The sequence below is a fragment of the Spinacia oleracea genome, chromosome 5 (genome assembly GCF_020520425.1).
Source record: "Spinacia oleracea cultivar Varoflay chromosome 5, BTI_SOV_V1, whole genome shotgun sequence".
Lineage (NCBI taxonomy): Eukaryota > Viridiplantae > Streptophyta > Magnoliopsida > Caryophyllales > Amaranthaceae > Spinacia > Spinacia oleracea.
The window spans coordinates 18,768,673-18,783,246 of record NC_079491.1 but is presented as its reverse complement, the minus strand read 5'-3'; the positions used below and the strand labels follow the sequence as shown (position 1 = coordinate 18,783,246).

At 34.4% G+C, this 14,574-nt stretch overlaps 1 protein-coding gene across 2 annotated transcripts; it reads left to right on the top strand.

The window, feature by feature from the left end:
• Window positions 1-25: 25 nt before the first annotated feature.
• On the top strand, window positions 26-8,485 carry LOC110793805 (uncharacterized). Of its 2 annotated transcripts, XM_021998714.2 has the most exons (8): window positions 28-746; window positions 4,669-4,830; window positions 5,305-5,403; window positions 5,614-5,706; window positions 5,828-5,941; window positions 6,103-6,240; window positions 6,373-6,717; window positions 7,953-8,485. In XM_021998714.2, exons 1-8 carry the CDS (start codon window positions 243-245, stop codon window positions 8,253-8,255), a joined length of 1,758 nt encoding a protein of 585 aa, XP_021854406.2. In that variant the 5' UTR covers window positions 28-242; the 3' UTR covers window positions 8,256-8,485. The 2 variants fall into 2 exon arrangements, with proteins under 2 accessions (XP_021854407.2, XP_021854406.2); XM_021998715.2 differs by lacking the exon at window positions 5,614-5,706 and having other exon boundaries at window positions 26-746.
• Window positions 8,486-14,574: the final 6,089 nt, after the last annotated feature.

The window sequence follows — 14,574 nt, the reverse complement described above, 5'->3', positions numbered from 1 at the left end:
AAATATTCCAAAATATAAATATTTAAGGAGTATAGTATATTAAAAAAAAGTACGATACAATTTCAAAATCCCCCAAATTTCGTCTTCTCCGCCATCTTCCCCTCTTTCAAGAGTTGCAGTCAGCTCCTTCTCGTGAACAATCCCAACGCCATTGCTATCCACCTTTAATTTCTCTCTCCTCAAAAGTAATGGCAGTCAATCCTTAAAATCTGAACTCGGCAACTCTCTTCACTCTATCATCAATGGCCACCGCGGCGTTTAAGTCCACGACGCGGCGGACTTCAATTGGAGGAGACACCAACTCCAACTCTAACTCCAGCGGAAGTAGGAATTCATCATCGTCACATCACCGCCGTTCACGAAGCGTAAGCCGCTTCTCGCATCGTATTCCGGCCGAGGTATCGCCGGAGGAGCCGCCGTCAGCGAGTCGGAGGGGTAAATTTGTGAATACAGTGAGAGGGTCCGGAGTTCCGGAGATTAGTCTTGATGATCTCGCGATTGAGATGTTTTCGTCTAGTGATATTGGTGAAAGAGGGCGGACAAAGTCGTCGGAGGTTTCGTCGGCTAATAATAATGATAAAATGACATCGCATCGGCGAGGTAGGTCGGTTTCGAGGCGTGGATCAATGGTTGGTGAGCTGAGGAGTAATAATTTTGGTGACAAAAATGGCGGTACGGATGGTGGTGCTTCTAGAAGGAGGCGGTCTCTTTCTGTGGTTCGGAATTATCAAATTAGCGATTCTGAGGTACGGGATTTATGAAGGATTTTATGTTAATATTATGTGATTGTTTAAATTGGTTAGAGTTTATGAATTTTGGCGGAATTTAAAGTTGATGTGAAATGTGGATGTGGGTCAGTTTGGATGATTGAAATTGCTAATTTAATTTGATAGGCTTGTATTTTTAATTTCTCTAATGGACTATATCAATGCTGAGAAAGTAAGTACTCATTATGTTGGTCATAGTAACTTTTATGGATTTTGTTTGTAATGATTGGGGTTTGTGTGGTTATGCAATCTTATATAGGAGATATATTTGTATTGATTGAAGACCAATTCAGTAGCCGATAATAAATTGTGGTAATGGTTGTGACTTGTGAGTTCCTGTGTAATTTTGCGAGTTTGAGTTTGTGTGTAATTTTGCGAGTTAGTTTTCAGTCCTATGGTATGTACGTATTTGCCAAATAAAATAAAATAATGAAATAACTCGAGAGCTAAGTTGGGAAGAAAGAATGTGTATTAAGAAATTTGGATTAAGGAATAAGAAGATAGGTGCTCGGATTAATTTAATTTGTAAACTACCCTTCTAAAACTTCATGTAAACCTATGAATTTAGAAGATTATACAAACCATTAACAACAGTCCAAGGTTAACTCGAAAATGAAAAATTATTGGATTTACTCTTTCACTTATCTACTGTTTCACCATGCCCCTCATCTATAATTGAGGCGGATTACATTGAGAATGAGAAGATGATTTAATGGAAGTTAAAAGTACGGAGACAGTTAAAAATGAAGACCGAACAGTCAACAAATGGTTTTAATGTGAAAATAATTAGAATACATATAGTAGTTTATATGATAACTGGAAAATTGACTAGTACGGTGCTATTCGATTTGTTTCTAAATAATTGGATATCTTTTTAATACTCAATACTCCTAGAGTGGTAATAGAAAAATGTGCAAAAACACACACTTGAGATAGATTGCTCTGCTTGACATTTGAATGGAACTTTCATCACAAAATTACAAAAATCCATTTCCATTATCACCATTTATTATTGTTGATCAAACAGATAAGAAAAGTGTATGTGTGTGTAGATTATCTAGTACGTTAGTTATCTGTTTTGGTAAAAAGTTCGATACTGTTGGATCTTTTGTTCCCTTATCCTTGTCGCAAATATATGAGATTGAGTTTCTATTGCAAAGTTTGTCCGAAGATTCAATGATATCCTTCATTATTTCATGGTTGGTTTGATGTATATGACCCAAGTAAATGCTAACTCTGTTTACAATCAGGTTGTGTTGCCTTGAATAGTCTTTTTTTTTATCCAACTTGCTACTTGCTTAGTAAGAATTTAGAATACTGTGTTACTTGTTCACTTGGGCAGGGCAATATTTGGGGAGCTTGTATATCAATATATTGCTTGGAACTTATAGATCTGTTACTCCGCAAGTCTGCAAATGCCAAAATACTGCATGTTACAACTTATAAACTAAATCAGATTTGACATTTTCCTTCTTTTTTTTGTTGTTTTTTGACATTTTTGTCAACAGATCTATGCCTGTATGGATTTTCTTTATTTTATTTGGTGAATGTAATGACAAATATGCTTCTTACGACCAAAATCCTCAGATGAGTAAAATGGTAAACAGTTCATTATTAACATTGCAATATTTTTCTCGATCCACCCGCAAGCTCCTGCGGTTTCTCAAATAGCCATATTTAGGATGCCTTTCTCTAGGAGACTAGGATGCTAGATCACTTCTGTAGGTGTCCGCTAGACAGAATTATTAGGTTTTTCTTATTTGGAATAATGGTCGAACCTATAACAATGTTGTTTCCCAAGGGCACTTTATCGTTAAAGAGAAGATTAAATATGAGGGAGTGGAGGGAGTTAAAGATCCGGTAACTTCTACTAGGAGGTGGTTTGCGATAACCAAATCCTCTGTAGACCACTTGTATGCATGAATTGAAAACCTAAAGATACCTCTTGTGTGCCTTTACGGCTTTAACTTGAATGAAATTTCTTTTGTACACCTTGGAAGTTGCCAATACAGGCGTCCACATGGTAATGCAGATAATGCTCCCGTTCTTAATTTTTAAAGAACAAATTGTTGATTTGTTGATTTTGGGACTAAAGCTTTGTTGTTGTTGTTGTTGTTGTTTGTAATTAAAGAACCAAAAATCCATATAAGCAAAAAATATTTTGGCATATTGGCACACACAACCTTAGTTCTTTCTTTTTCCCGTACTCATTACAAAGTATTTCTCTTGTATAATCATCCAATTATCTGATTTCATTTATTATTATTACGGATTACTTCTAAATATAAATTTGAATCATCCAAAATGTTGAAGTGCTCCAAAATTTCAATGTCTATGGATTATTTTTGAAAGTAAGTCCATGCTTTCTGAATTATTATTTCAATAATTTTTCCTACTAATTGCTTTCTACCTTCTCCCAACACTCAGAACATCACATTTTTTTCAAAGTAGGCTATATATTGTTTTTCCTTTGAGATAATCCAAATTCTCAAACTTTTTGATTTATTTTCCTAATACTTCTACACTCCAAATAATAGAACACTCAGAAAGTTTCAATCTAATGGAGCATTCTTGTAAAGTAGAGTATATTGACATCAACCTGTCCACTGAATTGAGAACGTAAGAATGTAAGATAATGTCATCCTCAAGGCTTATATGGAGTCGAGCACCGCTTGAATTATCCAAAGAAGTTTCCATTTTGAACTGGGTTGATGAATTGTATGGACAAGCTTAAGTTGAAAGGCTACTTGAAATCAAAGAGAGAAGCCTGATTTTTTTTTTTAAAGTGATAGAACATATCATATGCATCGGTTTTCAAGTGGTTCTAAACGGGGTATACCTGCCAATATTTGCAGATCTTTGGAAATTGGAGTATTTTGGGAGTTTGATGCATTCCAAAAATGTGAAATACTCTAAAATATAATTGTATAAGGAATTAGTAGTATTGGAAAAATAAGAAAACTTGAAGGAAACTAGATAATTTTTCAGGAGTAATAATGTTTTTGTGATCATTTTAAGAAAAGACAGATAAATGTGGATTTGTTAAAATATACTATATGTGGTAATGTTGGGCCTCTATTTGCACATTCTTGTGTGTGTGTGTGTGTGTGTGTGTGTGATTGTGTGTGAGTGAGTGTGTGTGCGATTGTGTGTGAGTGTGTGTGTACTCTGCAAAAATGGCTTATCTATGATCAAGAAAACAGTATATGTCAATAAATCACTGTAAGGGGTTTTGGTTAGATGATAGTGTGGTACATTCTTTATAAGAGTTGTTCATCTCATAGTAGAGTATTATGTATTCATGTTAATGTGAATTCACTGATTTTTAAATGATCATCAAATGCATTTAGCCGGTAAAATTATCCAAAGGCCACAAGTTGAAACCTGCAGACAACCGTGGTATGTGTGTCACAAGTCTCACAACTAACTACAATATTCATTGTCTCTAACAAGTTAGTGTTGTATCCTACTGAAATGATTTTGGCCATTTCAAATGCATCGTTTTTGAGCACCTTCTAGCAAAATAAATTGTCTAAATTTTCATGGAAATCCATCAGTGCATAGCTTGTGATACTAGGTCATTTAAACCACTACAGTATTTGATGGTGACCTAGTGTCGTAGTCTTCCCCTCTTTCTAGCAATCTGGCCAAGTAATATGGTCAGCAAGAATAGTTACTGAAGGTCCCCTTGTATTCTTTATGATCGAGAAAGCTAGGACAATCACCAAAAATAGTTTTAGTTGAGAGACTTGCTGACACACTTCTGCCTATCAAAGAAATTCTTATTTCCTTTTCTAACTGATGTTTGTGCAAACAAGTTTTGTTGATTTGTTTTAGTGTCCTTTAATATTCGTACTTGATTTTTGTATGTCACACACTTCTGATTAACCTGGAATTACAGAATGAACACATTCAGAAAAACCGAAGCCATGCCAATCCCAATGATCTTAACATTTGGAGCAAACAAAAGCCTGTGGTGCAGCCAACATCTTCGAATCAGCAGAGAGGATTGCGGAGGTCCTCTAGCCAGAAAGATTTCTTGAGGTCATATGATGGCTATTCTGTATGTGCACCCTATCTCTCCTATTCTGAAGCTGTAGATGCTTTTTACTGTAGCTTCGTATTAAATGGCTAGCCTGAATAACCCAGCTTGAAGAAGCTGGTTAAAGAGAGCATTTCTGTCTGTGAATTAGTATTATATTAATGTGATACAATAATACTTCTTTCGTTCCTTAAATATTGCACCATGGTTTTTGACTTTATGCTTTACAACACGTACTTTGACTCTAATATCTCGAATTACGTATAAGTAAAAATTATAAAAAGTTGATATTTAGAAAATGTATACCGATACAAGATCCCACGTTACTACAATTTTCTTAGGTATGAATCACAAAATATGACCAAAGGTCTTGTGTGAATAGTGTAAAAAACAAGATGGTGCGATATTTATGGAACGGAAGAAGTAATATCTATACTCATCTTGATATTTTGCATATGAAGCATTATATTCTAAACTGGTGTTTAAAACTCTCAGAGCTATTCCTCCACGCTAACTGACGATGAAGGAAATGATGCATGTTACAATGCTAACCGAACAACAAAGGACATGCAAGCTGCCTTCAAACAAAATAAGGTTATTTTCGAGCCATCCTCTTTGCTTGCTTTGGAATTGACACATTTTCTTTTGATTAGGATTTTGTTTTGGGTCGGGGAGAGTTTGTGGGGGTGGCCGGTGGGGGGGGTTGCTTGCTGTTATTTGCATCAATAGTCTTTTGTGTCTGAATCTTTAGTTTTTTGTGTGCTTGATCTTGGTTATATTTTTCATGACTTACTGGGACCATAGCCAAGTGGACATGGGCGGAATAGCATTCGGTCAAAAGAATTGCAAAAAGAATATACAAATTCTGCCAAAGATAACAGGCTAGATCTTAGACAGGTCTGGTTTCTCTTCGGCTTTTTGAGGGGTTGTTGAATATTTGCTCAACTTTATCTGTTTTTCCTCTTTGGGAGCTGTGTTAAGTAATCTGGATAGCTGACTTTGGGAGCTGTATGTACAGGCTGACCACCAACTGTCTAAGTTGACTAGTAACGATGGTCTTCAATCAGCAGACTCTGATGTTCTTAAAGTTGTTTCAACTGTCAGAAGGAATTATAAGGCAAAACTGGAAGAGGTAACTCCTAGTAATTTGATTCTCAATAAGTTTTTGTTGATTGTTCGTTATAATCAGAAATTCTCTGAATGTTATGTTTCATTTGGACAGCTGATCAGCTGTTGTTATTCTGATGGCAAGTAACTCAACTAACTGTATGCTAAATCTTCTGCTTGTCATAGTCTGAAAAGCGTAAACAAGAACTCCTTGCTGAAATAATGTTGGAGGAGGAGCGTGGTAAGGAGCTCAAAAAAATTGTTGGAGAACTGCTTCCTAATCCAAAGAGCACTCCTGCTAAAAGAGCTGCAAGAGGAAGAAAGGTACTTACTTGTTTTTAACCAGGGATTCACACTGCTTTAGAAGTGCAGGAGTGCACATCTTTGTTCAATCAGAAGTTCTTTTGTATGTCATTTTTCAGACAATTTGAAAAATAATCCACTCATGATTTCCAGAGAAGTACTGACAGAAACAGAATGCCCAAGGAATTGGAAGAAGATGTTGATAAAATTATTGAAGAATTCATCTCTAGTGTTGAAGAGACAGATATCTCATCATTTGATGGAGAAAGGAGCGATACAAGTTCTATTTTTGGAGGAGCAGTAAAGCCAATGTTGCAATACGGAGATACAGAATCTTTTAAGAGTCCACAGAGATCTAATTTGCTTCCTGGTGAAATGGATGGGGTTGTTCTTCCTTGGTTGAAGTGGGAGACTGGCAATGATGGCACTCCTCATCTGGTCAATGATAATAAGCAACATCCTATCACTCCAAAAACTGTTCTACACGGTACACAGGAGGTAATGTACTGTTCAATACTTACACCGGATAGTTTATTACATCATGCCCTGCTTATCTTGTCCATGAGTATGATGAATCATTTTCATGTCAACATTGCCTACTTCCAGTTTTGTGTAACGGATGAATGTTTGAGTGATCTAGCCCAATTCCAAATGAAGTCCGCATACTTGCAACATCACCAAAAGCTGTTTCTTTTATGCTTTAGTGTGAAGATCCAAATTTATGCATGTGGAAGAAGAACTTGGATTGTAGATCGCCTAATGTTTCCATATCACCACTCTAATTGCAGTCTACCAAAGAAGTAATCACATATCATTGCGGATCAAAACTTAGTTTTATGCTAAGTAAATTTTGTATAAAGAAGAAATCCCTCTTTCTGGCTCCCCCCCACCAAATAAACAAGGGGAAAGAAACAAAAAAAGATTTGCTGGAATTTTACTCCCTATGTCTTTCCCCATAAAAAAAGGAAGAGAAAAAAGGAATCGGGATAATTGTTGTGGGGCTTGGCGTGTGTAATATTATATTGGTAAATTTACAAATAGTACAATCAATAGTGTCCTTAGGAAATGCTACAACTGCAACAGTTTTAGAGGAGAATCCTACAGAGGGGAAGAGACCAATGGTTGGCCACTAGGTCGATTTTTGTGGTGGGATTGGTGGGATTTATGAAAGAAGTTTGCTCAAGATTTGAAGTAGTGTCAATTAGTAGAAGGCAAAACTTGATGGTAGAAGAATCGATGTAATAGGAGATGACACACCTTGTTGTATGAAAGAAGTTTGCTCAAAACTTGTACTCCAATTGATTGAAGAATTAATGTACTAAACTCTCTGTTTTTTGTAATTGTCTGTTTCTGTATGGCTCACTTCTAAATATTTTTCACTCTCATTTCCTAGCATTTGGGAACTACTTTTGCAGAAGTTCATATATATGTAACTCTTTAGCAGTCTAGCAGAGAGTGTAGAAACCTTATTGGGATGTGGTTTGTCATTTAAGGGTTTTCGAGTTTCATCCGAACAGATGATCGTGAGCCATAGTTCTATTTGCCACTTTTTCTTTTCTTCTCTTTTAAATTTAGTAACTTACTAATTTGAAAAAGATTAGGGTCGGTTATGGGAACACGAAGTTCAAAATTTAGCGATCCCAAGAGGTGGTATTTGAAGTAACCATGGTGAGATCTAACATTAAAGTTGGCTAAAACAGCATTTCTTAATTGTTTCTGTATTGGATTTGCAGATGACTGCTGAAGAGCAAGAGCAAAGCTCTAGTTCGAAGAGTAGCCGTGGGAGTTGGAGTCCTGGAGTTGCCAATAGTTTCTCTTTGGATGTAGGACAAACCAGCACAACTGGAGAGGTCGAGAGCTACAAAACTCAACTGTTATCTCAAGTACCCAGAAAATCACAGGTGGACATAGATGCTTATCTAAAGCTTACAAGCAACGAGGGTTTCTTTTCGGAAAGATGGAAACAACGAGAAAGAATACATTCAGGCGGTCTCCTTATTTGTAATAGTGGGTCTTTAGGAGAATTTCTTTTTTGAAATAACTGTAGTGATTACATTCTACTATATTTAGTACACACCTCTGTCAATTCCCAGTGTAAATCTGTGAGGTTGTGTAGTTAGATTAAGGTGTTGCTTATTTCCGCCTTTACTTGCCTGGACGGAGATATGTTGCGGCAATCAAGCATTCGCTCCCCGCATGGGCTGCTGTACAAAGTACTTATTGCTACTGGTGTTCAATTCTATATGCACTTGTGCAGTCCTTTATAGCTCTATTTTCATCATTGATTTATTATTCATCTGCTTTGCTTAAGATCTGTCACTTTTGGTAATTGCTAATTACTAAAAGAATACAGAGCATCACGTTTGTCCCTAATGATATATCCCTTTTGGTTGTACCTTTTTCTTAAAAGTTTATAAGCTTCCCTTAAATGACTTGTTAAAAGTTTAAGTTTATAACCATTGGAGCGATTTGGTAAATGTTAATTTGCTTGGTGAAAAACTGTCCATGGATAAGAGGGCGGTTGGGCCGTGGGGGGGGTTTTATTTTTGCTAATAGAAAAAATGAAAAAAAATGAGTGAGAAAGTGGGTAGAGAGAGGGGGTGAGGACTTTTTTTCTCCATGATTAACAATGGTCTTAACCACTCATGTCAACCTCAATTGATACTGGCAATGATAATATCTCACAATTCCATTAGTGACTTGACTTAATCGGAAATATACATGCTAAATCAACCCAAGCAAAGTAAGTAACTATCATACCACTAACTCAAAATTGAGTAATTGACTTTGCAATCACCAACTATTTTGAAACAATAACATCAGACATTTAGTTAAGTCAATTCCCGCTGTATTTGTTTGATAACTTTGGTGCGTGCTTTGGATTTTTAATCTACCATTGACTTTGTTGCCATTCCGTTCCGATGATAAAATACCACTTATACCGGTAACTAGGGGTGAGCATGGGTCGGATACCTGAACGGCTGAACCAATAGCATTATCGGATCGGGTAATCGATAACCAATAAGGCTAAAATTGATATCTATAAATCAAACCGTTAAGTTTGGGTATCCGTAGCAAACTTTCGGATTAGATATCGGATACCCTTTATGATATCCAATTGGAAAAAATAGACTTTACAACTGGATTATTGTAATATCATACAACACTAAATACCAACATTAGCACATAATTTTGATTAAATTACTAACGAAATTAGAATTTACTCAAATTATACATTGATTATTAACATTTAAAATTTTGAGCTCTTGGGAAAAATTATTTAAAGGGCTTATCGGATCGTTATCGAGTGCACGTTATTTATAAAATGATATTCGTAACCATATCCAATAACCAATTTCGGATCGGGTACCCTAACCGATAACCATATCGGTTCGGATACCCACTTTTTCAGATCGGATACCGGTTCGGGTTTCGGATTTTTTGTTTTTCGAATAGTTTTGCTCAACCCTACCGGTAACTCGGTAATTTGGATAGTCGGTAATAAACAACGATAATGCAAATGAACTTATATACTTCGTGTAAAATGTATGAAAAATCAATGTTCATTTCTATAATAATATTAGTTTATCCCACCTTTTTCTTAAAATAATTGAGAAACTTTTGTGTGAGACCGCCTCACAGGAAAGACCGCCTTATTGGCAGTCTTGCTGGCAGCCCCGTTGGCAGCCATGTTGGCGCATGTGCTGACGTCAGCATGTAAAATTTTCAAAAAAAAAATACAAAAAAAATTTTGATTTTTTTTTTTTTCGAAATTTTTTTTTTTGATTTTTTTTTCAGGCTTAACTAATTGGACTTCAGACTTAACTAATTGGACTTCAAGCTTAACTAATTGGATTTCAGGCTTAACTAATATGATTTCAGGCTTAAATTATTATTTTTTTATTTTTTTTAAAAAAAATTTGAAATTTTTTTTTTGATTTTTTTTCCAGGCTTAATTAATTGGATTTCCAGGCTTAACTAATTGGATTTCAGGCTTAACTAATTGGACTTTAAGCTTAACTAATTGGACTTTAAGCTTAACTAATTGTATTCCAGGCTTAACTAATTGTATTTCAGGCTTAATTTTTTTTTTCGATTCCAATTTTTTTTTTCGAAATTAAAATTTTCAATTTTTTTGGGGTACTAACTAAACTAGTGTAAAACATAACTAAAATAATAAAATCATAACTAATTGAATAACAAAATAGTTAAGGTATAAAAATAAATAGTTAAATTTATGAGTCGAATAGTTATTAATTTTAAACAAACTTATTATTAACTAAAACTCATAAAATCTTAACTAATTAGTTGCAATGCTTAACTAATTGATTTCATTGCTTAACTAATTGGTTTCAGTGCTTAACTAATTGGTTCATTGCTTAACTAATTGGTTTCAGTGTTTCACTAATTAGTTTCGTTACTTAACTAATTGAATCTTTAACTTAACTAATTAGTTTCAGTGGTTAATTAACTTAATTAAATCTAGTGCATAACTAATTGCTTCCAGTGCTTCACTAATTGGTTTCAGTACTTCACTAATCAGTTGCATGGTTTAACTAATATGTTACATTACTTAACTAATTTATTACATTGTTTAACTAATTGATTCCGAAGCTTAACTTATTAGTTTAATTTTTTAACTAATTAATTCAATTGCTTAACTAATTGGTTTCAATGCTTAAAATTTTGTATCTTAACTAAAACTCTAAAATTCGTTATCTGAAACTCAAAAATACATAACTAAAACTCAAAAAATCTTAACTAAAACCAAGAAAATCGTAACTTAAACTGGTAAAATAATAACTAAAACTCAAAAAATCATAACTAAAGCCCTGAATAGAAAGTCAAAAATACGTAACTAAAATTCAAAAAACCTTAACTAAAACCCAAAAAATCGTGACTAAAACTTAAAAAATCATAACTAAAACATAGAAAATCAGTCCAGCAATTCCACTAAGAAGACCATTATTTCAGAATTATAACTAAAACTAAAACATAATTATTCTTAACTAAATACAAAAAAAGTGTAACTAAAACATTACGATTCTGAACTAAAACTAAAACGAAACTAAAACAACTAAAATCTGCAGTTTACAGCGATTCTGTCGCAAGAGTTGACCTAATTTCTCCTCAAATCTTCACCGGCAGCAGCGAAGGCCTCCACTATCACCGCCATCGAATACTCCGCCTCCGCCTCCTCTTCCTTGACCTCCACTAGCTCATCTCCAACGAAGAAGCCTCGCCTACGCATATGTAACCACACAATCAAATTAAATCAAAAAACAAAATCGAAACCAAAGTCAAACCACAAAACATATTCGATTAACATTTGAATGATCAAACAAAATTGAAATCAAAGCAAAGCAAAACAATTTTATTCAAACCTGTATCAACTAGATCTGGCCTTCACCGACGGAATAAACGCCTTCGATTTGTTTCTCAATTAGAGCGGCGACAAAGCCTAAAAAGTCAAAAACCTAAATCGACGGCGGCCACAAGGCCGAGAACTTCCTCACACGTTTCTCACACCTTCGACCTGCTCGCCCTTCCCTTACATGCGCCGCCGTCATATTCGGTCGCTTTCACATCACGTCGGCCACCATTTCGGTCGCTTTCGAAACACTACGGCAGGAGCACCACCAAACCTTGCCGATGCTCAAATGAATTTGGCGACAACGCCGCTTGCCTTGCCGATTCACCGATCTGGCTCTCGTTCGCGGCCGCATCCACCACAACGAAGAATATCAAAAATTAAAATCAAAAAATTAATTAAAAAAACTCAAAAATCAAAAACCTAAAAGCAATAAAAACCTAAAGTTTCTGGCGGTTTGATTACGGCGGTGGCAAGGAGGCGACGCCGGCGGATTCAACTATGCTTCCACCGTCGAACTTCAAAACAATCTTTTCCGCTTCGAACTTGTCGACGAGAACTGCCGTACCTACAACCGCTTTGAGCCTGATGTGATGAAGGATCAACACTTCCACCATCGCCACCGATCCTTTACCTTAGTTAGGGAGGAGAGAGGAGCAAATCTGCGTTTAGGAGAGAGAGAGAGGAGCAAATCTGCGTTTAGAAGAGAGAGAGGAGACAGAAAATTTAGGAGAGAGAAAGGAAAGAATTAGGTTTTGAAAAATGAAAATGAAATAAAAATAAATCATAAAATGATATATATATTTTACTTTTTTGACGCTGACGTCAGCCGCTTGTGTTGCAGCTTATGTGGCACCTCATTTGACATCAAGGCGGTCTTACAGGAAAGACCGCCTTATACAAAAGTTTGTAAAAATAATTTCCATTGATGTTATTTATTCCTGACTACTCCGTACTAAACATGCCGTTAAAGTAGTATTGATTAATCCATACATATCTTATATGAAATTGTCAAACTCAAACTTATTTGAACTTATATTTCCTAGGAAGAAAATTTCTTATATAGTTCGACTTAATTACTTCCTAGAAATTTCACGTAGAAACTTGTTTGGTTAATCTTGTGAAGTTTTCCCACTTCTTGCGCGTCTTAATACTTACTCCTTAAGACAATTTGACTTTTGTGTTATTCACATACAAACTTTTGTTTAAATTTATAAGTAACAATCAAAAGGTCTTGCACGTATAAGTTGTACAATAAATTTATTGTACACCAAAATAACTTTTATGCAGTTTTTTGTAACTTTAACCTATTTTTATATAACTTTTATATTATTAAAAAAAAAGTTGATAGATAAACATTTTAAAGAGTTAAATGATTAATATTATACATTATTAGTGATTTTGAAGAAATAATTTTTATTCAAATGAAAAAATTTATCACTAAAAATTAAATAGATTACTTTTACATATATAAAGGTAACTTTTAAACATTTTGAGTCAACTTTTACTCCGGTGTACAAAATTTGTTGTACACCACTTGTAAATAAGAATTTGTGAGTAACCATATATCAAAATAAATGTTACTATGTAAAGTATTGGATTTAATATGGAGTATTAGGTAAGAGGAAGGGACCACACTACGGAACTAACACCTAAGGTTATAACAGGTTAGTCAATTTAGCTATGTATGTCTACCTTGAGCTACTCCCAAACGTTTAACAGTTGATGAGGCTCGATTATATATACGACATCCAAGTCACAAGATAAATTCCCCATCAACTCTACCAATTAACTTGTTTTGATTTAATTTTATTAATATATAATTGGAGAGCAATATTGAAAATCAAACTTATGCAAATATATCTATTCCATAAGAACATCTACATTGGTGAGAGCTAGCTCTCCAATCTCTCTCTATCACTATCTCTCTACAAGATACTTTCAAGAACCCCCTCCAAAAAACACCCAAGATTGTTGGTTTCTACAAAAACACTATCTAATATCTTTTTTACTATTTGATGATCCCACATCATATTATTTTCAACCTCATTTTACATCTATCAAATAACATTAATATTTGTTGATGATAATTAAGAAGTTGGTTAATTAATTGTAAAGTACTCCCTCCATCCCATAATCTTTTTTCCCATTTTCTTTTATAGCATCTCAAAATGATCTTCTATTTCAATTATTTCCTTTATAAATTCATGTTTTTTCCTAAAATATTCCTATATTATTGTAAAAAACATCAAACGGGAAAAAACATTATGGGAAGAAGGGAATACTATTAATTGTGATTCCCATAAAGAAATTATAATGGTGATAGAAGTTAGGGTACATTTTTTTTACCACCTAAAAAAGTTGATAAATGGTCTTTTACCAACTAAAAAATAAAAATTATCTTTTACCACCTACAAAAAAAATTATTTTTTAACACCTCATAACCAGAAAGATGGACGGAAACATTATGCAGACCTATTTCAACGACTATATTTTTATTTCCTTCACTTCTCCCACGATTTTCATGTATATAAGCTACCAATTTTCGCTTATTTTCCATTAATTCACATAATGTTTTCGTCCATTTTGTAGTTAAGAGGTGGTAAAAGACAATTTACAATTTTTATTTTTTTAGGTGGTAAAAAAAATAATTTTTCAACTTTTTTAGGTGATAAAAAATAATTTAACCTAAAAGTTATCAAAAATAAAAATAATCATTATTGCTGAGGTTTTTTTCACCCTTAGATATATTAATTTTTCATTTACATGTTTTCTTGAATTGCAAATATTAAATGTAGAAAAGTTTGTCTCATGTCCATAATTGATCGGTTTTCACAAATAAAGTGTTTCTCCGCTTATCAACAAGATTCAATTCTTAGGGTGACTTGTCTAAGAGGTACTTTGAAACAACTCTCCATTAAAAGCTACTCAAGAGTCTTTGGAGTGCCTCGATGTTGGCCAAGAGATAGTTCTTGTTGAAAAGC

What these genes read in the sequence shown, in the direction of transcription:
- LOC110793805 (XM_021998714.2), top strand. Translation starts at nt 243, where the DNA reads ATGGCCACCGCGGCGTTTAAGTCCACGACGCGGCGGACTTCAATTGGA. An exon ending in ATCAAATTAGCGATTCTGAG is followed by an intron (nt 747 to 4,668) that starts GTACGGGATTTA and finishes CTGGAATTACAG; the next exon opens with AATGAACACATTCAGAAAAA. An exon ending in GAGCTGCAAGAGGAAGAAAG is followed by an intron (nt 6,241 to 6,372) that starts GTACTTACTTGT and finishes CATGATTTCCAG; the next exon opens with AGAAGTACTGACAGAAACAG.